This window comes from Tachyglossus aculeatus, chromosome 2 (genome assembly GCF_015852505.1).
Source record: "Tachyglossus aculeatus isolate mTacAcu1 chromosome 2, mTacAcu1.pri, whole genome shotgun sequence".
In the NCBI taxonomy this organism is placed as follows: Eukaryota; Metazoa; Chordata; class Mammalia; order Monotremata; family Tachyglossidae; genus Tachyglossus; species Tachyglossus aculeatus.
The window spans coordinates 164,946,738-164,969,944 of record NC_052067.1 but is presented as its reverse complement, the minus strand read 5'-3'; the positions used below and the strand labels follow the sequence as shown (position 1 = coordinate 164,969,944).

Here is a 23,207-nt window from a genome sequence, read left to right as displayed (position 1 = left end):
GACTCCAAAGCCCTGGCTCTTTCCACTGAGCCACGCTGCTTCTCTAATCAATATCAATATCAATATCAATAATTGTGGCATTGGTTAAGCACTTAATATGTGCCAGGCACTGTACTAAGCGCTGGGGTGGAGATAAGCAAGTCAGGTTGGAATGTGTCCCACATAGGTGTGAGCCAACTGTTGGGTAGGGACTGTCTCTATATGTTGCCAATCTGTACTTCCCAAGCGCTTAGTACGGTGCTCTGCACATAGTAAGCGCTCAATCAATACGATTGATGATAGGTCTCCCCATTTTCCCATTTTACAGGAAACTGAGGCCCAGAGAAGTGAAGTGACTTGCCCAAGGAGCTGGAAATGGAGAAGAATGATTATAATTGCGGTATTTGTTCAGCCCTGTGGGAAGCAGCAAAGTCTAGCAGAAGGAGTTCGGAACTGGGAGTCAGATAAAAATAATAATAATAATAATGGCATTTATTAAGTGCTTACTAGGTGAAAAGCACTGTTCTAAGTGCTGGAGAGGTTACAAGGTGATCACATTGTCCCACGTGGGGCTCACAGTTTTAATCCCCATTTTTCCAAATGAGGTAACTGAGGCATAGAGAAGTTAAGTGATTTGCCCAAAGTCACACAGCTGTCAAGTGGCGGAGCCGGGATTTGAACCCATGACCTCTGACTCCAAAGCCCGGGCTCTTTCCACTGAGCCACGGTGCTTCTCTGTGTACCAGGCACTGTACTAAGCGCTGGGGTGGAGGCAAGCAAGTCAGGTTGGACTGTGTCCCACATAGGTCTCCCCATTTTATTCATTCATTCATTCAATTCATTCAATCGTATTTATTGAGCGCTTACTGTGTGCAGAGCACTGTACTAAGCGCTTGGGAAGTACAAGTTGGCAGCATCTAGAGACGGTCCCTACCCAACAGCGGGCTCACAATCTAGAAGGGGGAGACAGACGACAAAACAAAACATATTAACATTTTACAGGAAACTGAGGCCCAGAGAAGTGAAGTGACTTGCCCAAGGAGCTGGAAATGGAGAAGAATGATTATAATTGCGGTATTTGTTCAGCCCTTACTGTGAGAAGCAGCCGAGTCTAGCAGAAAGAGTTTGGGATTGGGAGTCAGATAATAATAATAATAATGGCATTTATTAAGTGCTTACTAGGTGCAAAGCACTGTTCTAAGTGCTGGAGAGGTTACAAGGTGATCACGTTGTCCCACGTGGGGCTCACAGTCTTAATCCCCATTTTTCCAAATGAGGTAACTGAGGCATAGAGAAGTTAAGTGACTTGCCCAAAGTCACACAGCTGTCAAGTGGCGGAGCCGGGATTTGAACCCATGACCTCTGACTCCAAAGCCCGGGCTCTTTCCACTGAGCCATGGTGCTTCTCTGTGTACCAGGCACTGTACTAAGCGCTGGGGTGGAGACAAGCAAGTCAGGTTGGACTGTGTCCCACATAGGTCTCCCCATTTTACAGGAAAATGAGGCCCAGAGAAGTGAAATGACTTGCCCAAGGAGCTGGAAATGGAGAAGAATGATTATAATTGCGGTATTTGTTCAGCCCTTACTGTGGGAAGCAGCAGAGTCTAGCAGAAAGAGTTCAGGACTGGGAGTCAGTGGCTCAGTGGAAACAGAACGGGCTCTGGAGTCAGAGGGCATGGGTTCAAATCCCGGCTCCGCCACTTGTCAGCTGTGTGACTTTGGGCAAGTCACTTAACTTCTCTGGGCCTCAGTTACCTCATCTGTAAAATGGGGATTAATACTGTGAGCCCCACGTGGGACAACCTGATCACCTTGTAGACTCTTTTAGACTGTGAGCCCACTGTTGGGTAGGGACTGTCTCTATGTGATGCCAATTTGTACTTCCCAAGCGCTTAGTACAGTGCTCTGCACATAGTAAGCGCTCAATAAATACGATTGATTGATTGATTGATTGTAACCTCCCCAGCTCTTAGAACAATGCTTTGCACATAGTAAGTGCTTAATAAATGCCATTATTATCCCAGACTGAGCCCCTTCCATCCCCCCATCTTACCTCTTTCCCTTCCCCACAGCACCTGTATACATGTATATATGTTTGTACATATTTATTACTCTATTTATTCATTTTACTTGTACATATATCTATTCTACTTATTTTGTTTTGTTAGTATGTTTGGTTTTGTTCTCTGTCTCCCCCCTTTAGACTGTGAGCCCACTGTTGGGTAGGGACTGTCTCTATATGTTGCCAATTTGTACTTTCCAAGTGCTTAGTACAGTGCTCTGCACATAGTAAGCGCTCAATAAATATGATTGATGATGATGATGATGATGATAATGGCATTTATTAAGTGCTTACTAGGTGCAAAGCACTGTTCTAAGCGCTGGGGAGGTTACAAGGTGATCAGGTTGTCCCACGTGGGGCTCTCAGTCTTAATCACCATTTTCCAGATGAGGTAACTGAGGCATAGAGAAGTTACGTGACTTGCCCAAAGTCACACAGCTGACAAGTGGAGGAGCCGGGATTTGAACCCATGACCTCTGACTCCAAAGCCCGGGCTCTTTCCACTGAGCCACGGTGCTTCTCTGTGTACCAGGCACTGTACTAAGCGCTGGGGTGGAGGCAAGCAAGTCAGGTTGGACTGTGCCCCACATAGGTCTCCCCATTTTATTCATTCATTCATTCAATTCATTCAATCGTATTTATTGAGCGCTTACTGTGTGCAGAGCACTGTACTAAGCGCTTGGGAAGTACAAGTTGGCAGCATCTAGAGACGGTCCCTACCCAACAGCGGGCTCACAGTCTAGAAGGGGGAGACAGACGACAAAACAAAACATATTAACATTTTACAGGAAACTGAGGCCCAGAGAAGTGAAGTGACTTGCCCAAGGAGCTGGAAATGGAGAAGAATGATTATAATTGCGGTTTTCGTTCAGCCCTTACCGTGAGAAGCAGCCAAGTCTAGCAGAAAGAGTTCAGGCCTCGGAGTTTGATGACCTGGGTTCTAAACCACTTGCCTGCTGGGTGACCTTGGTCAAGTCACTTCACGTCTCTCGGCCTCAGTTTCCTCAACTGTAAAATGGGGGTTCAATACCTTGTCTCCCTCCTACTCAGACTGTGAGCCCCATGTGGGACAGGAACTGTGTCCAACCCGATTAACGGGAATAACGCCAAGGTTGCGGGCTTGGGAGACAGGAAGAATGGTGGTGCCGTCAACAGTGATAGGAAAGTGATAGGACAGAGAAGCAGCGTGGCTCAGTGGAAAAGAGCCCGGGCTTTGGAGTCAGAGGTCATGGGTTCAAATCCCGGCTCCGCCACTTGTCAGCTGTGTGACTCTGGGCAAGTCACTTGACTTCTCTGTGCCTCAGTTCCCTCATCTGTAAAAATGGGGATGAAGACTGGGAGCCTCCCGTGGGACAACCTGATCACCTTGTAACCTCCCCAGAGCTTAGAGCAGTGCTTTGCACATAGTAAGCACTTAATAAATGCCGTCATCAAAGTGAGCAGGAGGACAGGGTTTGGGTAAGAAGTTCAGTATTAAGTTTGAGGTGATGCGAGGACATCCAAGTAGAGACATTTGGGAGGCAGGAGGAAATGAGAGACCGCAGAGAGGGAGAGAGATCAGGGCTGGAAACGGAGATTTGGGTGTCATCACTTAGAACAGTGCTTGGCACATAGTAAGTGCTTAACAAATACCAACACTATTATTATCAGCAACTGAGGCAGGGGGATGTGGGTTCTAATCCCAGCTCGGCCACTTGTCTAGCTGTGTGAACTTGGGCAAATCGCTTCACTTTTCTGCGCCTCGCTCTCTCGTTCACCCCACACATCCAATCCGTCACCAAAACCTGCCGGGGTCACCTCTACAACATCGCCAAGATCCGCCCTTTCCTCTCCGTCCAAACCGCTACCTTGCCGGTTCAATCGCTCATCCTATCCCGACTGGATTACTGCATCATCATCATCATCATCAATCGTATTTATTGAGCGCTTACTATGTGCAGAGCACTGTACTAGGCACTTGGGAAGTACAAATTGGCAACATATAGAGACAGTCCCTACCCAGCAGTGGGCTCACAGTCTAAAAGGGGGAGACAGAGAACAAAACCAAACATACTAATAAAATAAAATGAATAGAATAGATATGTACAAATAAATTAAATAGAGAAAAAAAAATATGTACAAACATATATACATATATACAGGTGCTGTGGGGAAGGGAGGGAGGTAAGATGGGGGGATGGAGAGGGGGACGAGGGGGAGAGGAAGGAAGGGGCTCAGTCTGGGAAGGCCTCCTGGAGGAGGTGAGCTCTCAGTAGGGCCTTGAAGGGAGGAAGAGAGCTAGCTTGGCGGATGGGCAGAGGGAGGGCATTCCAGGCCCGGGGGATGACGTGGGCCAGGGGTCGATGGCGGGACAGGCGAGAACGAGGTACGGTGAGGAGAATAGCGGCGGAGGAGCAGAGGGTGCGGGCTGGGCTGGAGAAGGAGAGAAGGGAGGTGAGGTAGGAGGGGGCGAGGGGATGGACAGCCTTGAAGCCCAGGGTGAGGAGTTTCTGCCTGATGCGCAGATTGACTGGTAGCCACTGGAGATTTTTGAGGAGGGGAGTGATATGCCCAGAGCGTTTCTGGACAAAGATAATCCGGGCAGCAGCATGAAGTATGGATTGAAGTGGAGAGAGACACGAGGATGGGAGATCAGAGAGAAGGCTGATGCAGTAGTCCAGACGGGATAGGATGAGACGGGATAGGCCGATAGGCATCGGCCTCCTCTCTGATCTCCCATCCTCCTGTCTCTCCCCGCCTCAGTCTAAACTTCACGCCACTGCCCGGCTCGGCTAGAGAAGCAGCGTGGCTCAATGGAAAGAGCGCAAGCTTTGGAGTCAGAGGTCATGGGTTCAAATCCGGGCTCCGCCACTTGCCAGCTGTGTGACTTTGGGCAAGTCACTTAACTTCTCTGGGTCTCAGTTACCTCATCTATAAAGTGGGGTTGAAGACTGTGAGCCCCCTGTGGGACAACATGATCACCTTGTACCCTTCCCAGTGCTTAGAACAGTGCTTTGCACATAGTAAGCATTTAATAAATGCCATTATTATTATTATTATCTTTGTGCAGAAACGCTCTGGCCATGTCACTCCCCTCCTCAAAAATCTCCAATGGCTGCCTGTCAACCTACAAATCAAGCAAAAACTCCTCACTCTCGGCTTCAATGATAATAATGATGGTATTTGTTAAGCGCTTACTATGTGCAAAGCACTGTTCTAAGCGCTTGTGGGGGATACAAGGTGATGAGGTTGCCCCACGTGGGGCTCACAGTCTTCATCCCCATTTTACAGATGAGGTAACTGAGGCTCAGAGAAGTTAAGTTCTCTGTCTCCCCCATTTAGACTGTGAGCCCACTGTTGCGTAGGGACTGTCTCTATATGTTGTCAATTTGTGCTTCCCAAGTGCTTAGTACAGTGCTCTGCACACAGTAAGCGCTCAATAAATACGATTGATTGATTGATTAAGTGACTTGCCCAAGGTCACACAGCAGACATGTGACGGAGCCGGAATTTGAACCCATGACCTCTGACTCCAAAGCCCGTGCTCTTTCCACTGAGCCACGCTGCTTCAAGGCTCTCCCTCGCCATCCATACAGAGCGCTTACTGTGTGCAGAGCACTGTAATAAGTGCTTGGGAGCGTACAATGCGTCAGACTTGGTAGACACATTCCCTGCCCACAAGGAGCTGATGGTCTAGAAGAGGAGACAGCAAGTGCCCACCTCCTCCAAGAGGCCTTCCCAGACTGAGCCCCCTTTTTCCTCTCCTCCTCCTCATCCCCCGTGCCTTGTACTTCCCAAGCGCTTAGTACAGTGCTCTGCACACAGTAAGCGCTCAATAAATACAACTGAATGAATGACTGAATGAATGAAGTGCAAAGCGAAAGAAATGAACAGAGAGTTGCACAAACAATGAAAGGGTAGTTATGTAACGAGCTAAAAACAATAATTTTGATATCTGTTAAGCGCTTACTGTGTGCCAGGCACTGTACTAAGCGCTGGGATGGATTTGCGCAAATGGGGTTGGACACGGTCCCTGTCCCAGATGGGGGTTCATGGTCTCACCCCACATTTTCCAGATGAGGTAACTGAGGCCCAGAGAAGGAAGTGACTTGCCCCAGGTCGCACAGCAGACATGTGGAGGAGCTGGGATTAGAACCCATGACCTCTGATTCCCAAGCCCAGGCTCTATCCATTATGTCCTGCTCCTTCCCATAATGAACCTCCAAGAACTTCCGCTGTGAAACAATTGGGAAGCAGCGTGGCTTAGTGGAAAGAGCCCGGGCTTGGGAGTCAGAGGTCATGGGTTCAAATCCTGACTCCGCCACTTGTCAGCTGTGTGACTTGGGGCAAGTCACTCAACTTCTCTGGGCCTCAGTTCTCTCAGCTGTAAAATGGGGATTAAGACTGAGCCCCACGTGGGACAACCTGATCACCTTGTGACCTCCCCAGCACTTAGAACAGTGCTTGGCACATAGTAAACGCTTAATAAAGGCCATTATTATTATTGTAAGCTCCCAAAGAGCAATGATTGCGTTTATCAACTCCATTATATTCTCCCAAGGGCGAAGTACAGTACTCAGCACACAATAAGCTTTTAATAAATCCTGTTGATTGATGGATTGATCAAAAGGGGTGAAAAACAATAATAATGGCATTTGTTAAGCGCTATGTGCTAAGCACTGTTCTAAGCACTGGAGCAGATACAGGGTAATCAGGTTGTCCCACATGGGGCTCACACTTTTTCCCCATTTTACAGATGAGGTCACTGAGGCCCAGAGAAGTGAAGTGCCCAAGGTCACACAGCAAACAAGTGGCAGAGCCACATTAGAACCCAAGTCCTCTGACTCCCAATCCCACGCTCCTTCTCTAAACAAGGCATTCCATGTAGCTCAGTCATTCGATCATTCATTCAATCGTATTTACTGAGCGCTTACTGCATGCAGAGCACTGTACTAAGCGCTTTGGAGAGTACACTATAACAATAAATGGCTTAATGGATAGACTATGCGCCTGGGAGTCAGAAGGATCTGGGTTCTAATCCCAGCTCCTTGTCTGCTGTGTGACCTTGGCCAAGTCACCTCACTTCTCCGTGCCTCGGTTCCCTCAGCTCTGAAATAATAATAATAATGATGGCACATGTTAAGTGCTTACTATGTGCAAGGCACTGTTTTGGGGGGGGGGGGATACAAGGTGATCAGGTTGTCCCACGTGGGGCTCACAGTCTTCATCCCCATTTTCCAGATGAGGGGACTGAGGCTCAGAGAAGTGAAGTGACTTGCCCAAGGTCACACAGCAGACATGTGGCGGAGCCGGGATTTGAACCCACGACCTCTGACTCCAAAGCCCGGGCTCTTCCCACTGAGCCACGCTGCTTCTCTAAGAGTGTGAGCCCCACGTGGGACGGGGACCGGGTCCGATCCGATGAACCTGTATCTGCCCCGGCACTTAGAAAGGTGCTCAGCACATAGTAGAGAAGCAGCATGGCTCAGTGGAAAGAGCCTGGGCTTTTGAGTCAGAGGTCATGGGTTCCAATCCCGGCTCCGCCGATTGTCAGCTGTGTGACTTTGGGCAAGTCCCCTTCTCTGGGCCTCAGTTCCCTCATCTGTAAAATGGAGACTAAGTCTGTGAGCCCCCTGTGGGACAACCTGATCACCTTGTACCTCCCCAGCGCTTAGAACAGTGCTTGGCACATAGTAAGCGCTTAATAAATACCATCATCATTATTATTATTGTAGTAAGCACGGAACAAATACCAGAATTTTCATTCATTCATTCATTCAATCGTATTTATTGAGCTTCTTTTAGACTGTGAGCCCACCGCTGGGTAGGGGCTGTCTCTATATGCTGCCAACTTGGACTTCCCAAGCGCTTAGCACAGTGCTCTGCACACAGTAAGCGCTCAATAAATACGACTGATGATGATGGAGGGGTTTCTGTGTGCGGAGCACTATTACGAAACGGACGCGCTGCGGGACGAAAGGATTCGCGGCCCACAGTCGGGCCACTCGGCGCACCTCGGTCATGACGACGTCCTGGCACTTCTTGACGTATTTGCCGTCGGCTTTGACGACGGTCTGGAGGAACCTGAGGTACTCCACGTGGCGCCCGTGGGTTTCGATGCAGTGGACGAAATGCTGGACCACCCTCTCGCTGATTTCATTGCACAGGTGGAAATTGTTGAGGAAGATGTGCTGCATGGTTTCCGCTTCCAGGAGCTAAACCCCGGGGGGGAAAAGACCCCCGTCAACCCGGCAACGTCCCTTTCCCAGTCCTTCTTTCCCTCATCGTTCAGTCAGTCGTATTTATTGAGCGCTGACCGTGTGCTCCATTGGGAGAGTACAACAGAATGACAGAACAGACACACTGTTGGGCAAGGCACTTCTCTGGGCCTCAGTTCCCTCATCTGTAAAATGGGGGTTAAGACTGGGAGCCCCACGTGGGTATCTACCCCAGTGCTTCGAACAGGGCTTGGCACACAGTAAGCGCTTAGCAAATACCCCAATTATTATTACATAATTGTCCCACGAGGGACAACCTGATCACCTTGTAACCTCCCCAGCGCTTAGAACAGTGCTTTGCACATAGTAAGTGCTTAATAAATGCCATCATCATTATTATTATTATTATTACATTCTCTCTAGACTTCAGCTCACTGGGCGGCAGGGAATGTGTCTGTTTGTTGCTGCATTGTACTCTCCCAAGCGCTTAGTACGGTAATTTGAACACAGTCAGCACTCAATAAATACGATTGAATTGAATGACTATCGGTGAGCCCATTGTTGGCTAGGGACTGTCTCTATCTGTTGCAGAATTGTACCTTCCAAGCGCTTAGTAAAGTGCTCCGCACACAGTAAGCGCTCAATAAATAGGATTGAATGAATATCGTACTCTCCCAAGCTTAGTAGAGTGTTCTGCAATCAATAAACCAATTGATCGTATTTATTGAGCGCTTACTGTGTGCAGAGCACTGTACTAAGCGCTTGGGAAGTACAAGTTGGCAACGTATAGAGACAGTCCCTTCCCAACAGCGGGCTCACAGTCTAGAAGACTGCATACAATAAGCACGCAATAAATGTGACTGAATTGAACAAATGAATATCATCATCATCATCATCATCAATCGTATTTATTGAGCACTTACTATGTGCAGAGCACTGTACTAAGAGCTTGGGAAATACAAATTGGCAACATATAGAGACATCATACTCTCCCAAGTACTTAATGTAGTACTCTGCACACAGTAAGCACTCAATAAATATGACTGAATGAATATCATACTCTCCCAAGCACTTAATACTGTGATCTGCATACAATAAGCGTGCAATGAATTGAACAAATGAATATTGTTGTAGCGTATTCTCCCAAGTGCTTAATGCAGTGCTCTGCACACAGTGAGCGCTCAATAAATATGATTGCATGAACATTCCCTGTCCACAAGGAGCTTACAGCCTAGCAGGGGAGACAGACAGGAATAAAAATAAATAAATGACGGAGACGGACATAAGTGCTGGGGGGTTGAGAGTTGGGGGTGAATAAAGGGAGCAAGTCAGGGCTCTGCAGAAGGGAGTGGGAGAAGCAGCATGGCTCAGTGGAAAGAGCACGGGCTTTGGAGTCAGAGGTCATGGGTTCGAATCCCAGCTCCGCCACATGTCTGCTGTGTGACCTTGGGCAAGTCACTTAACTTCTCTGAGCCTCAGTTACCTCATCGGTAAATGGGGATTGACTGTGAGCCCCACGTGGGACAACCTGATCATGTTATATCCCCCCAGCGCTTAGAACAGTGCTTTGCACGTACTAAGCACTTAACAAATACCATTATTATTATTATTATTATTAGAAGGGGAAAGGAGGGCTCAGTCAGGGAAGGCCTCTCGGAGGAGATGGGCCTTCAATAAGGCTTTGAAGTGGCAGGGAGCGTCATTGTCTGTCAGATATGAGGAGAGAGGGCATTCCAGGCCACAAGCAGGATGCGGGCCAGGGATCAGTTTCCCCATTGCGGCCCCTGGGTTTTCTTCCAGCTGCTGGGCAGGATTGCTGACTCTGTCTACGACCCATTTCATAACTCCCCAACATCCATCGCCATCATAATAATAACAACGGCATTTATTAAGCGCTTACTATGTGCAAAGCACTGTTCTAAGCACTGGGGAGGTTACAAGGTTGTCCCACGGGGGCTCACATTCTTCATCCCCATTTTTGCAGATGAGGGAACTGAGGCACAGAGGAGTTAAGTGACTTGCGCAAAGTCACACCGCTGACAATTGGCGGAGCCGGGATTTGAACTCATGATCTCTGACTCCAAAGTCCATGCTCTTTCCACTGAGCCACGCTGCTTCTCATAATCATCATCATCAATGGTATTTATTGAGTGCTTCCCATGTGTGGAGCACTTTACTAGCCCTTGTGTATATTTTTATTTATGGTATTTTTTTAAGCACTTACTACATGCCAGGCACTGTTCTAAATGCTGGGGTAGATATGAGTTAATCAGTCCCTGTTCCACATGGGGCTCACAGTATTACTCCCCATTTTACAGGTGAGTTAAGTGAGGCCCAGATTAGTTAAGTGACTTGTCCAAGGTCACATAGCAGACAAGTAGCAGAGCCGGGATTAGAACTGAGGCTAACTGGGATCAGCCTCAGTTACTTCGTCTATAAAACAGGGAACAAGACTGCTCTCTCTGCTCTACCCCACTCCCTACCTCACAGCACTTGTGTATATATGTACATATTCATTATTCTATTTATTTTATTAATGATGTGTATACATCTACAATTCTATTTCTTTATATTAATGCTATTGATGCCTGTTTATTTGTTTTGAAGTCTGTCTCCCCGCTTCTAGAATGTGAGCCCGCTGTCGGGCAGGGATCATTACTGTCTCTGTTGCTGAACTGTAATAATAATAATAATAATGGCATTTATTAAGCACTTACTATGTGAAAAGCACTGTTCTAAGCACTGGGGAGGTTACAAGTTGATCAGGTTGTCCCACGAGGGCCTCACAGTCTTAATCCCCATTTTACAGATGAGGGAACTGAAGCACGGAGAAGTTAAGTGATTTGCCCAAAGTCACACAACTGACAAGTACAACTGTACTTTCCAAGCGCTTAGTACAGTGCTCTGCACACAGTAAGTGCTCAATAAATATGACTGAATGTAAGCCCTAGGCTGGACAGGGACTGTGTCCAACCCGATTTGCTAACCCCAGTGCTTAGTACAGTGCCTGGCCCATAGTAAGTGCTTAACAAATACCATACTTATTATTACTATTATTATTATTATGATTACCATACTCGCCTGAGCACTTAATACAGTACTCTGCCCCTGGGAGGTGCTCAGTAAGTACTCTTGATTAAGATTTTCTTGAATCAAGTACTCTTGATTCAGTCGATTGACTGAATATAGGGTTCTCTTTTCAGGAAAAAGTAGAGATCACATCAAACAGACTAAAACGACAATAATCCATTAAGCAAAATCTGAAGCGGGTAGGCAAGGGAAAGACAAAGGGGATTTTAATCATGTCTAGGTCCAGCCTGACAGCATCGTCGTCTAAACGGCAGATTCTCGAACATACTCACACCGGGAGTTAAAAACAAATTCAGGTGTTTATGAAGTAGAACTTGATTTTGCGGATTTCCCCGGCAAAAGTTCTGCAGGAACGCATGAGCTAGAGTCATCACTTCATTCATCTTCTCGTCCGTCTGTAGATAAAGGCGGAAGACATCATGCAAGGAAGAATGAGTACCGTTCCATTTCCTCCGGTTCAGAAAATGCTTTTATAGCCAATTTCCATTCCATCTCCTCATTTATTCCCCTCCACTCTTAGGCCGCGCTGCGGAGAGGTGCCAGTATACTACAGTAACGTGGCACCCTCTGATCACCCTGCCTCAAAAGAAGCCAAACTTCATCCGCCGTGGGAAGGGGAAAAATTTTTCCCCATAAATAGTACCATCCCGCAGGATGGTGTGTGGAGCGAGTGAATAAATACTCTGCTGAATAAACACAGACTGCTTCCCACGGGCCCACACCCAAAACGGCTCGAATTTGCAGCCAGGGTCCTCAGCCCACAAGAGGAGGGCTACTGTTAGAACGACCTTTTCGTAGGGAATCTGCAGCAGATCCAACATCACGGAATGGGCCCCCATGTTTTGCAGTAATCGCTGGTGCTGGTTTCGGCATTTTTTATTCTGGACGCAGAGCTTGCTCAGCCTGATCAGAATCTGGAAAACAGCGCCCAAAGAAACAGGTCAGAAAACGGGAAGTGCAAAACGTCAGTGAGGACGGGAAGTGGGATAGAAATCGGACCGGGTCGTAAGCACCTCCTTAACGATGCGGTAATTATTACTCTTGTTGCTGTCAATCTGGGGTTTCTTGGTTCCGTCCTGGACTGGGCTCAAGATGGTCGTTTCCTAAAATAACCAAAAACATGGACATCACAAAACGGGCTTCAGAGGCCCATGGAACCGTTCGTTGGCAACACTGGATGGATTTCCCAGATCGGGTGTCCCACTATATCTTCCTCCCTACCTCCTCATATCCGACAGATCATCATCATCATCGTCATCATCAATCGTATTTATTGAGCACTTACTATGTGCAGAGCACTGTACTAAGCGCTTGGGAAGTACAAGCTGGCAACATATAGAGACAGTCCCTACCCAACAGTGGGCTCACAGTCTAAAAGGGGCAGACAGAGAACAAAACCAAACATACTAACAAAATAAAATAAATAGAATAGATATGTACAAGTAAAATAAATAAATAGAGTAATAAATATGTACAAACATATATACGTATATACAGGATATTTGATCTTCTTCCCTACCTCCTCATATCCGACAGATGATGATTCTCCCCTGCTTCCATGCCTTATCGAAGGCACTTCTCCTCCAAGAGGCCTTAATAATACTAATACTACTTGGCACATAGTAAGCACTTAACAAATACCAACATTAATAATACTAATAATGTTGGTATTTGTTAAGTGCTTACTATGTGCCAAGCACTGTTCGAAGCGCTGGAGTAGATACAATAATAGTAATAATTCATTCATTCACTCAATCGTATTTATTGAGCGCTTACTGTGTGCAGAGCACAGTACGAAGCGCTTGGGAAGTACAAGTTGGCAACATATAGAGATGGTCCCTACCCAACAGGGGGCTCACAGTCTAGAAGGGGGAGATAGAGAGTAAAACAAAACATATTAACATAATAAAATAGAATAAATATGTACAAGTAAAATAGAGTAATAAATATTTACAAACATATATACATATATACAGGTGCTGTGGGGAAGGGAAGGAGGTAAGGCCGGGGGATGGAGGGGGGAGGAGGGGGAGAGGAAGGAGGGGGCTCAGTCTGGGAGGAGGGGCCTCAGTCTAATTAATTAATAATAATTAATAATAATTATTGATAATAATGGCATTTATTAAGTGCTTACTATGTGCAAAGCACTGTTCTAAGCGCTGGGGAGGTTACGAGGTGATCAGATTGTCCCATGGGGGGCTCACAGTCTTCATCCCCATTTTACAGATGAGGCAACTGAGGCCCAGAGAAGTGAAGTGACTTGCCCAAAGTCACCCAGCTGACAATTGGCAGAGCCGGGATTTGAACCCACGTCCTCTGACTCCCAAGCCCGTGCTCTTTCCACTGAGCCACGCTGCTTCTAATCAGGTTGCCCCACATAGGGCTCACAGTCTTCATCCCCATTTTTCAGATGAGGTAACTGAGGCCCAGAGAAGTTAAGTGACTTGCCCAAGGTCACACAGCTGACAAGTGGCGGAGTCGGGATTAGAACCCACAGCCTCTGACTCCCAAGCCCGGGCTCTTTCCACTAAGCCGCGCTGCCTCTGCTTCAGCCTTCCCTGATTAAGCCCTCCTTTCCTCGTCTCTCACACCCTTCTGCGTCGCCTTCAATTGAACATTCTATTAATTCTCCCCTCCCTGACCCACAATATTCATTCAATGGTATTTATTGAGCACTTACTATGTGCTGAGCACTGTATTAAGCACTGGGAGAGTACAGTCCAACAATAAACGGACACATTCCCTGCCACAATGAGCTTAAAGTCTAGAGGGACTTATGTATTCATCTGTAATTTCTTTATTTCTATTTATTTATTTGAATGTCTGCCTCCCCCTCTAGGCTGTAAGCTCATATGGGCAAGGAATGCATCTGCCATATTTTATACTCTCCCAAGTGCTTAGTAAATTGCTATGTACTAAGTGCTTGAGAAATACAAACTGGCATCATATAGAGATGGTCCCTACCCAACAACGGGCTCCACTACCAATTGCTTGCTGTGTGACCTTGGGCCAGTCATTTCACTTCTCTTTGTCTCAGTTCTCCTGTTCTCCCTCTTAGTTATTCATTCATTCATTCATTCGTATTTATTGAGCGCTTACTGTGTGCAGAGCACTGTACTAAGCACTTGGGAAGTACAAATTGGCAACATAAAGAGACGATCCCTACCCAACAGCGGGATTACAGTCTAGAAGGGGGAGACAGACAACAAAACAAAACATATTAACAAAATCAATCGTATTTATTGAGCACTTACTGTGTGCAGAGCACTGTACTAAGCACTTGGGAAGTCCAAGTTGGCAACATACAGAGACGGTCCCTACCCAACAGTGGGCTCACAGTCTAGAAGGGGGAGGCAGACAACAAAACAAAACATAGTAACAAAATAAAATAAATAGAATAAACATGAACAAATAAAATAGAGTAATAAATACATACAAACATATATACAGGTGCTGTGGGGAGGGGAAGGAGGTAAGGTGGGGGGGATAGGGAGAGGGAGTTATCCACCCCAGTGCTTAGAAACGTGTTTGACACATAGTAAGTGTTTTAGAAATACCACTAAAAAACAAGATAAAATAAAGCTGGCAGGGATGGGAAAGGCTGATGAAAAGTTTGAAGGCTGTTCGGACCCTAGGCAGTCTGAATTCAGTTCAAACCTTTTTTATGCAGCTGGGGTGAAACACAATGGCAGCAGAAAGAGTGAGTCACAATGACCATCTGCAGCATTTTAAGGTAGAGAGAAAGTCCACTGAGGCTGCATCATTTCCATGGCAACTCTGGATGTCAGGACCAAAGGCCTGGTCCTCTTTGGGAACAAGAAAACACTTAGAAGGATAGGGGAATAAACCCAATGAAAATGAAAGTTGTTTGGCTTTTTGGTTTTTGAGAAAAAAAAAGGATTTTGTCATTTCATTCTTAATTCACTAGGGCTAAGAACTTCACTGCGGCCAGTTGAGACCCAATTAAACTACACAGAAGGACTGTCTATTTCAGAGACCAGCGAAGCGATGGCGCCGAACAAAAGAAATGGCAAATAGTCTTAGATGAAGCCTTTTCAAGTACAGGAGAAAAGGAAAGAAGGAAGGGAGAGTGTTACTAGCTGTGATGGATTTTTAATAATAATAATAATAATAATAATTGCAGTATTTGTGAAGTGCTTACTATGTGCTAAGTGATGTATTAGGCCCTGGGGTAGGGACAAAGTCATCAGGTTCGATCCAGACTCTGTCCCACGTGGGGTTCACAGCCCTAGGGGGAAGAAGAATGGGTATTTGATCCCTACCACTCAGATAAGTGCCACGTGGCTCAGTGGAAAGAGCCCGGGCTCTGGAGTCAGAGGTCATGGGTTCAAATCCCGGATCCACCACTTGTCAGCTGTGTGACTTCGGGCAAGTCACTTCACTTCTCTGGGCCTCAGTTCCCTCATCTGTAAAATGGGGATGAAGACTGTGAGCCCCCCACCCTCCGTGGGACAACCGGATCACCCTGTAACCTCCCCAGCGCTTAGAACAGTGCTTTGCACATAGTAAGCGCTTAATAAATGCTATCATTATCATTATTATAAGGAAACTGAGGCTCAGAGAATAATAATAATAATGGCATTTGTTAAGCGCTTACTATGTGCAAAGCACTGTTCTAAGCGCTGGGGGGGATCCAATGTGATCAAGTTGTCCCACGTGGGGCTCACAGTCTTAATCCCCATTTTTACAGATGAGGTAAGTGAGGCTCAGAGAAGTTAAGTGACTTGCCCAAGGTCACACAGCAGACTTGTGGTGAAGCCGGGATTCAAACCCATGACCTCTGACTCCATCATCATCATCATCATCATCATCAGTCGTATTTATTGACCCCTGACTCTAAAGCCCGTGCTCTTTCCACTGAGCCACGCTGCTTCTCCACGTCTTTTCTAAGAGAGAAGTGAAGTGACTTGGCCAAGGTCACATAGCAGGCAAGTGGGGGAGCTTAGATTAGAATTCAGCCCTTCTGACTCCTAATCCCATTAACATTCCATGAAATGACGGGCATACAAAGGTACCATTAGCGTTCCCTACAGCACTTATGTCTGAGCACTTGAGAAGCATTTGTTCATTCACATTTATTGAGCGCTTACTGTGTGCAGAGCACTGTACTAAGCGCTTGGGGAGTACAAGTCAGCAACATCTAGAGACGGTCCCTACCCAACAACGGGCTCACAGTTTAGAAGGGGGAGACGGACAACGAAACAAAACAGACAACAAAACGAAGCAGTATGGTATAGCGGATAGAGCTCGGACCCGGGAGTCGGAAGGTCATGGGTTCTAATCCCAGCTCCACCGCTTGTCTGCTGTGTGACCTTGGGTAAGTCACTTCACTTCTCAGTGTCTCCCCTCATCTGTAAAATGGGGATGAAGCCTGTGAGCCCCACGTGGGTCAGGGACTGTGTCCGACCCAATTTGCTTGTATTCACCCCAGTGCTTCTCACTGGGCCTCGTTCTCGCCTGTCCCGCCGTCGACCCCTGGCCCACGTCCTACCTCTGGCCTGGAATGCCCTACCTCCTCAAATCCGCCAAAAGCCACACTTCCCCCCTTCAAAGCCCTACTGTGTGACTTTGGGCAAGTCACAACTTCTCTGTGCCTCAGTTCCCTCATCTGTAAAATGGGGATTAAGACTGTGAGCCCCAAGCGGGACAACCTGATCACCTTGTAACCCCCCAGCACTTAGAACAGTGCTTTGCACATAGTAAGCACCTAACAAATACCATTATTATTATTATTATCATTATTATTACTGAAGGCTCGCCTCCTCCAAGAGGCCTTCCCAGACTAAGTCCCCTTTTTCCTCAGCTCCCCCTCCCCTCCGCATTGCCACGACTCACTCCCTTTGCTCTCCCCACCTCCCCACCCCACAGGACTTGTGTATATATGTACATATCTATAATTTTATTTATTTATATTAATGCCTGTTTACTTGTTTTGATGTATATATACCTATAATTCTATTCATTCATATTGATGCCTGGTTGCTTGTTTTGATGTCTGGCTCCCCCTTACTAGACTGTGAGCCCAGTGTGGGCAGGGATTGTCTCTCTTTACTGCTGAATTGTACTTTCTAAGTGCTTAATACAGTGCTCTGAACCCAGTAAGTGCTCAATAAATATGACTGAATGAACGAATGCTTAGTACAGGGGCCTGGCACATAGTAAGTGCTTAACAAATACCATGATTATTATTATTACTATTATTATTATCTTGATCCTTATACTCCGTGGCTTCTCCTCTCAGAAAATCGTTTTAACGTCTGTATTCCCCGGGCTGCAAGAGATTTTGGACGGCAGGGATCGTGTTTTAACGTCTGTATTCCCCAGGCTGCAAGAGATTTTGGACGGCAGGGATCGTGTCTACCAACTCTACTGTATTGTACTCACCCACGTGCTTAGTACAGTGCTCTGCACACAGAAAGTGCTCAAGAAGCAGCATGGCCTAGTCGAAAAAGCACAGGCCTGGAAGAGGACCTGGATTCTAATCCCAGCTGTGCCAATCGATTGCTCTGCGACTTTCGGCAAGTCACAATTTCTCTGGTTCCTCAACTGTAAAATGGGGATTAAATACCTGCTCTCCCTCCTACTTAGACTGTGAGCCCCACGTGGGATAGGGACTGTGTCCGACCTAAGGTGCTTAGAACAGTGTTTGAAACATAGTAAGCACAAAATAAATACCATAAAACAAACAAAAACAGGAATAAACTACCATTGATTGACTACATTGTGCTCCCTCCCTCATTCATTCATTCATTTGTATTTATTGAGTGCTTACTGTGTGCAGAGCACTGTACTAAGCACGTGGGAGAGTACAATATAGTAGAGTTGGTAGACACGATCCCTGCCATCCAAAATCTCTTGCAGCCTGGGGAATACAGACGTTAAAACACGATCCCTGCTGTCAAAAATCTCTTGCAGCCTGGGGAATACAGACGTTAAAACGATTTTCTGAGAGGAGAAGCCATGGAGTATAAGGATCAAGATAATAATAATAATTATTATTTAATAATTAATAATTATTCCCTAAGCGCTTGGGAAGTACAAGTTGGCAACATATAGAGACGGTCCCTACTCAACAATGGGCTCACAGTCTAGAAGGGGGAGACAGACAACAAAACGAAACACATGGACAGGTGTCAAGTCATCAGAATAAACAGAAATAAAGCTAGATGCACATCATGAACAAAATAAATAGAACAGTAAATATGTCCAAGCACTTAGTATAGTGCTCTGCACACAGTGAGTGCTGAATAAATGCCACTGATTGATTGATGTATGCATACACATGAATCCACTAATTTACTCACTTGTTCGTTCATCTTTCTGTGGACCTTTTATCCACTATATCCTCCTTCTACCTATGTCTGTCAATCACTTTTATCTGCCTGTCTCACCATTAGATCGTAAGCTTCTTGGGAACAGTGGCTCTTTCTGTTAGTGACCTTGGGCAAGTCACTTCACTTTTCTGGGCCTCAGTTACCACATCCGTAAAATAGGGATTGAGACTGTGAACCCCATGCGGGACAGGGCTTGTATCTTCCCTAGCTCTTAGTACAGGGCCTGGCACGTGGTAAATGTTTAACAAATACCCTAAAAAAAGGAAACCAAGCTGACCAGAACCTGAAGGAAATTTAAGACTGGAACCTAAAAGAAAACCAGAGGAGAAGCAGAATAAACTCTTCATAAAGAGCAGTGAAATTGAGGAAAAACATTAGGGGTGATCAACGTGCAGAGTAAATAAGTTCAAAAGGCTAAGATGAATGGATGAGAAGCAGCGTAGCTCAGAGGAAAGAGTCCGGGCTTTGGAGTCGGAGGTCGTGGGTTCAAATCCCGGCTCCGCCACGTGTCAGCTATGTGACATTGGGCAAATCACTTACCTTCTCTGTGCCTCAGTTACCTCATCTATAAAATAGGGATTAAGACTGTGAGCCCCCTGTGAGACAACCTCATCACTTTGTAACCCCCCCAGCACTTAGAACAGTGCTTTGAACATAGTAAGCACTTAATAAATGCCACTATTATTATTATTATTATTAATGGGTCTGTTTACAAACAAAAGGAACCTGAGGTGAGTGAGGAGACACCGGAAATACTGAATGATGGTGGAGGAAATGTATCCAAGGGCCAAACAGATTAGTACAACAGAAAATTTGATGAAATTTTGTTTTTCGGAGCACAAGACAGAGGGTGCCTGTCAAAAACGTACATCGCTTTTGTAGACAACAAGAAATGCTGAAGGAAACTAAATTTGAGAATGGTAAATTGCGGTGCTGACCAAAATTTAGGGATAGAGAGATTTGTCAAGTTAAAAGGAAGCTGTGGAAAGAAAATTGGCCAGACATAGGCAGGTAGAAGCAAGTTCTTCAAAAGAGCCTAGTTATTATCAAGCCGACAGCTCTCTCACCCAACACTTGTGCATTTACTGCCCATCCTTGGCACTCATCTGTGTTCATTCATTCGTATTTATTGAGCGCTTATGGTGTGCAGAACGCTGTACTAAGCTCTTGGAAAGTACAATTCAGCAACAGAGAGAGACAGTCTCTACCCAACAATGGGCTCACAGTCTATTCATGTTTGGGTGTGTTTATAAACACGCAGACTCATTCAATTATTTATTTTTAGTACTCTATGGCACATATTTTTATGTCTGTCTTCCTCATAAACTGGTTGAGGGCAAGCAATGAGTCTACCAACTCTGTTATATTGTACTCTCCCAAATGCTTAGTACAGTGCTCGGCACACAGTAAGCACTCAATAAATATGACTGATTGATAATCATCATCATCATCAATCGTATTTATTGAGCGCTTACTATGTGCAGAGCACCGTACTAAGCGCTTGGGAAGTACAAATTGGCAACATATAGAGACAGTCCCTACCCAACAGTGGGCTCACAGTCTAAAAGGGGGAGACAGAGAACAAAACCAAACACACTAACAAAATGAAATAAATAGAATAGATATGTACAAGTAAAATAAATAAATAAATAAATAGAGTAATAAATATGTACAAACATATATACATATATACAGGTGCTGCGGGTAAGGGAAGGAGGTAAGATGGGGGGATGGAGAGGGGGACGAGGGGGAGAGGAAGGAAGGGGCTCAGTCTGGGAAGGCCTCCTGGAGGAGGTGAGCTCTCAGTAGGGCCTTGTACTTGGAGATGTACTTCAAATATAAAGAGCCAGTCATGGACACCGATTGCTCAGTGTGCTAGACTCTGAATTATGGTGTCAAAACCATCTGAAAGGAGGTGTAAGTTTAGTACTTAGTATAGTGTTCTGCATATAATAAGCACTCATTGAATACCACAAATTGATCGACTGATGGAAGACTTAATGGATTTGATGTGGGTTCTAATCCAGACTCTGCCACGCATCTGGGTGACCTTGGGCAGATCACTTAACGGAGAGGAGGCTGGGAGGTCAGCAAGGAGACTGATGCTGTAATCAAGGTGGGATAGGATCAGTGATTGATTTCATGTAGTAGCAGTTTAACAGGAGAGGATGAGGCAAATTCTAGTGATATCAGGCAGGTCGAACTGACAGGATTTAGTAATGGATTGAATATGTGGGTTGAATGAGAGAGAGGAGTCATTCATTCATTCATTCAATCATATTTATTGAGCGCTTACTGTGTGCAGAGCACTGGACTAAGTGCTTGGGAAATACAAGTCGGCAACATATAGAGACGGTCCCTACCCAACAACGGGCTCACAGTCTAGAAGAGGGAGACAGACAACAAAACAAAACAAGTAGCCAGGATGTCAAACCCATCGGAATAAATAGAATTATACCTATATGCACATCATTAATAAAGTTAATAAAGTGGTAAATATGTACAAATAAAATAAATAGAGTAATAAATAGGTAAGGAAGTCAAGGAAAACGTCAAGGTTATGGGCTCGTGAGGCAGGAAGGATGGAGGTGCTGTCTACGGTGGTGGGTAAGTCAGGGGCAGGACGGGTTTGGGTAGGAAGATAAGGAATTCTGTTTAACACATGTTAAGTTTGAGCTGACAGCAGGACATAAAGACGCCCGGAAGTCAGACTGCAGAGAGGGAGAGCGATCAGAGCTCGGAGATGGAGATTTGGGAATCATGGAAGTGGTAACTGAAGTCACAAGGACGAATGAATTCTCCAAGGGAGTGGGTGTAGATGGAGAACAGAAGGGGACCCAGAACTGAACTTCATCCATGGGTATATCTGTAATTTATTTATATATTTGTGTATATTAGAGAAGCAGCATGGCTCAGTGGAAAGAGCATGGGCTTGGGAGTCGGAGGTTATGGGTTCAAATCCTGGGCCGCCAATTGTCAGCTGTGTGACTTTGGGCAAGTCACTTAACTTCTCTGGGCCTCAGTTACCTCATCTGTATAATGGGGATTAAGACTGTGAGCCCCACGTGGGACAACCTGATCACCTTGTATCCTTTCCGGCGCTTAGAACAGTGCTTTGTACATAGTAAGTGCTTAACAAATGCCATCATTTATTTTATTTTAACATCTGTCTCCCCCTCTAGACTGTGAGCTCATTGTGGGCAGGGAAAAGGTCTGTTTGTTGTTCTATTGTACTCTCCTAAGCACTTAGTACAGTGCTTTGCACACAGTAAGCGCTCACTAAATATCATCATCATCATCATCAATCGTATTTATTGAGCACTTACTGTGTGCAGAGCACTGTACTAAACGCTTGGGAAGTACAAGTTGGCAACATATAGAGACAGTCCCTACCCAACAGTGGGCTCACAGTCTAAAAGGGGGAGACAGAGAACAAAACCAAACATACTAACAAAATAAAATAAATAGAATAGATATGTACAGGTAAAATAAATAAATAAATAGAGTAACAAATATGTACAAACATATATACACATATACAGGTGCTGTGGGGAAGGGAAGGAGGTAAGATGCGGGGGTGGAGAGGGGGACGAGGGGGAGAGGAAGGAAGGGGCTCAGTCTGGGAAGACCTCCTGGAGGAGGTGAGCTCTCAGTAAGGCCTTGAAGGGAGGAAGAGAGCTAGCTTGGCAGATGGGCAGAGGGAGGGCATTCCAGGCCCGGGGGATGACGTGGGCTGGGGGTCGATGGCGGGACAGGCGAGAACGAGGTACGGTGAGGAGATTAGCGGCGGAGGAGCGGAGGACGCGGGCTGGGCTGGAGAAGGAGAGAAGGGAGGTGAGGTAGGAGGGGGCGAGGTGATGGACAGCCTTGAAGCCCAGGGTGAGGAGTTTCTGCCTGATGCGCAGATTGATTGGTAGCCACTGGAGATTTTTGAGGAGGGGAGTAACATGCCCAGAGCGTTTCTGGACAAAGACAACCCGGGCAGCAGCATGAAGTATGGATTGAAGTGGGGAGAGACACGAGGATGGGAGATCAGAGAGAAGGCTGATGCAGTAGTCCAGGCAGGATAGGATGAGAGCTTGAACGAGAAGGGTAGGATTGAATGAATAAATGATTGCTAAAGTTCCCAACTCTGGTCATTGTCATTCGCAAAAAGGTGGCAACACAAACCTCCAGGGGCTCTTCACAGCCTTTCCCTTGATTTTCGCCCATCTCGCCGCTTTCATAACTGCTGTTCTTTTCCACCCACAGCTCGGATTTCTCCACGGTCAGCCTCAGCTGGTCCAGGTCAGCTTTGATTTGCTTGTAGTTGTCCACATCCTGATTAGACACTAGAAGCTGCACCTGCAAAGAGGATGATGTCACATCTTAATTTTTCCTGAGTCTCCTGCTCACGGGGGAGGGTATAGCTGAGAAGCGGTCTTCCCTAGTGGAAAGAGCCCGGGCCTGTGAGTAAGAAGACTTGGATTCTAATCCCGGCTCTGCCACTTGTCTGCTGTGTGACTTTGGGGAAGTCATTTCACT

The 23,207-nt window shown here is 46.1% G+C and overlaps 1 protein-coding gene across 2 annotated transcripts in view; it reads right to left on the bottom strand.

The window, feature by feature from the left end:
- The window catches only part of ITPR2 (inositol 1,4,5-trisphosphate receptor type 2), a 616,651-nt gene that overhangs the window by 302,428 nt on the left and 291,016 nt on the right, over window positions 1-23,207 (bottom strand). For both annotated transcript variants that reach the window (XM_038760705.1, XM_038760713.1), the window contains 5 exons: window positions 22,854-23,027; window positions 12,342-12,431; window positions 12,117-12,242; window positions 11,601-11,723; window positions 8,035-8,235 (listed from right to left, as the gene is read on the bottom strand). In XM_038760705.1, coding sequence (XP_038616633.1) covers window positions 8,035-8,235; window positions 11,601-11,723; window positions 12,117-12,242; window positions 12,342-12,431; window positions 22,854-23,027 — 714 coding nt within the window. The remainder of the gene's footprint in view (window positions 1-8,034; window positions 8,236-11,600; window positions 11,724-12,116; window positions 12,243-12,341; window positions 12,432-22,853; window positions 23,028-23,207) is intronic.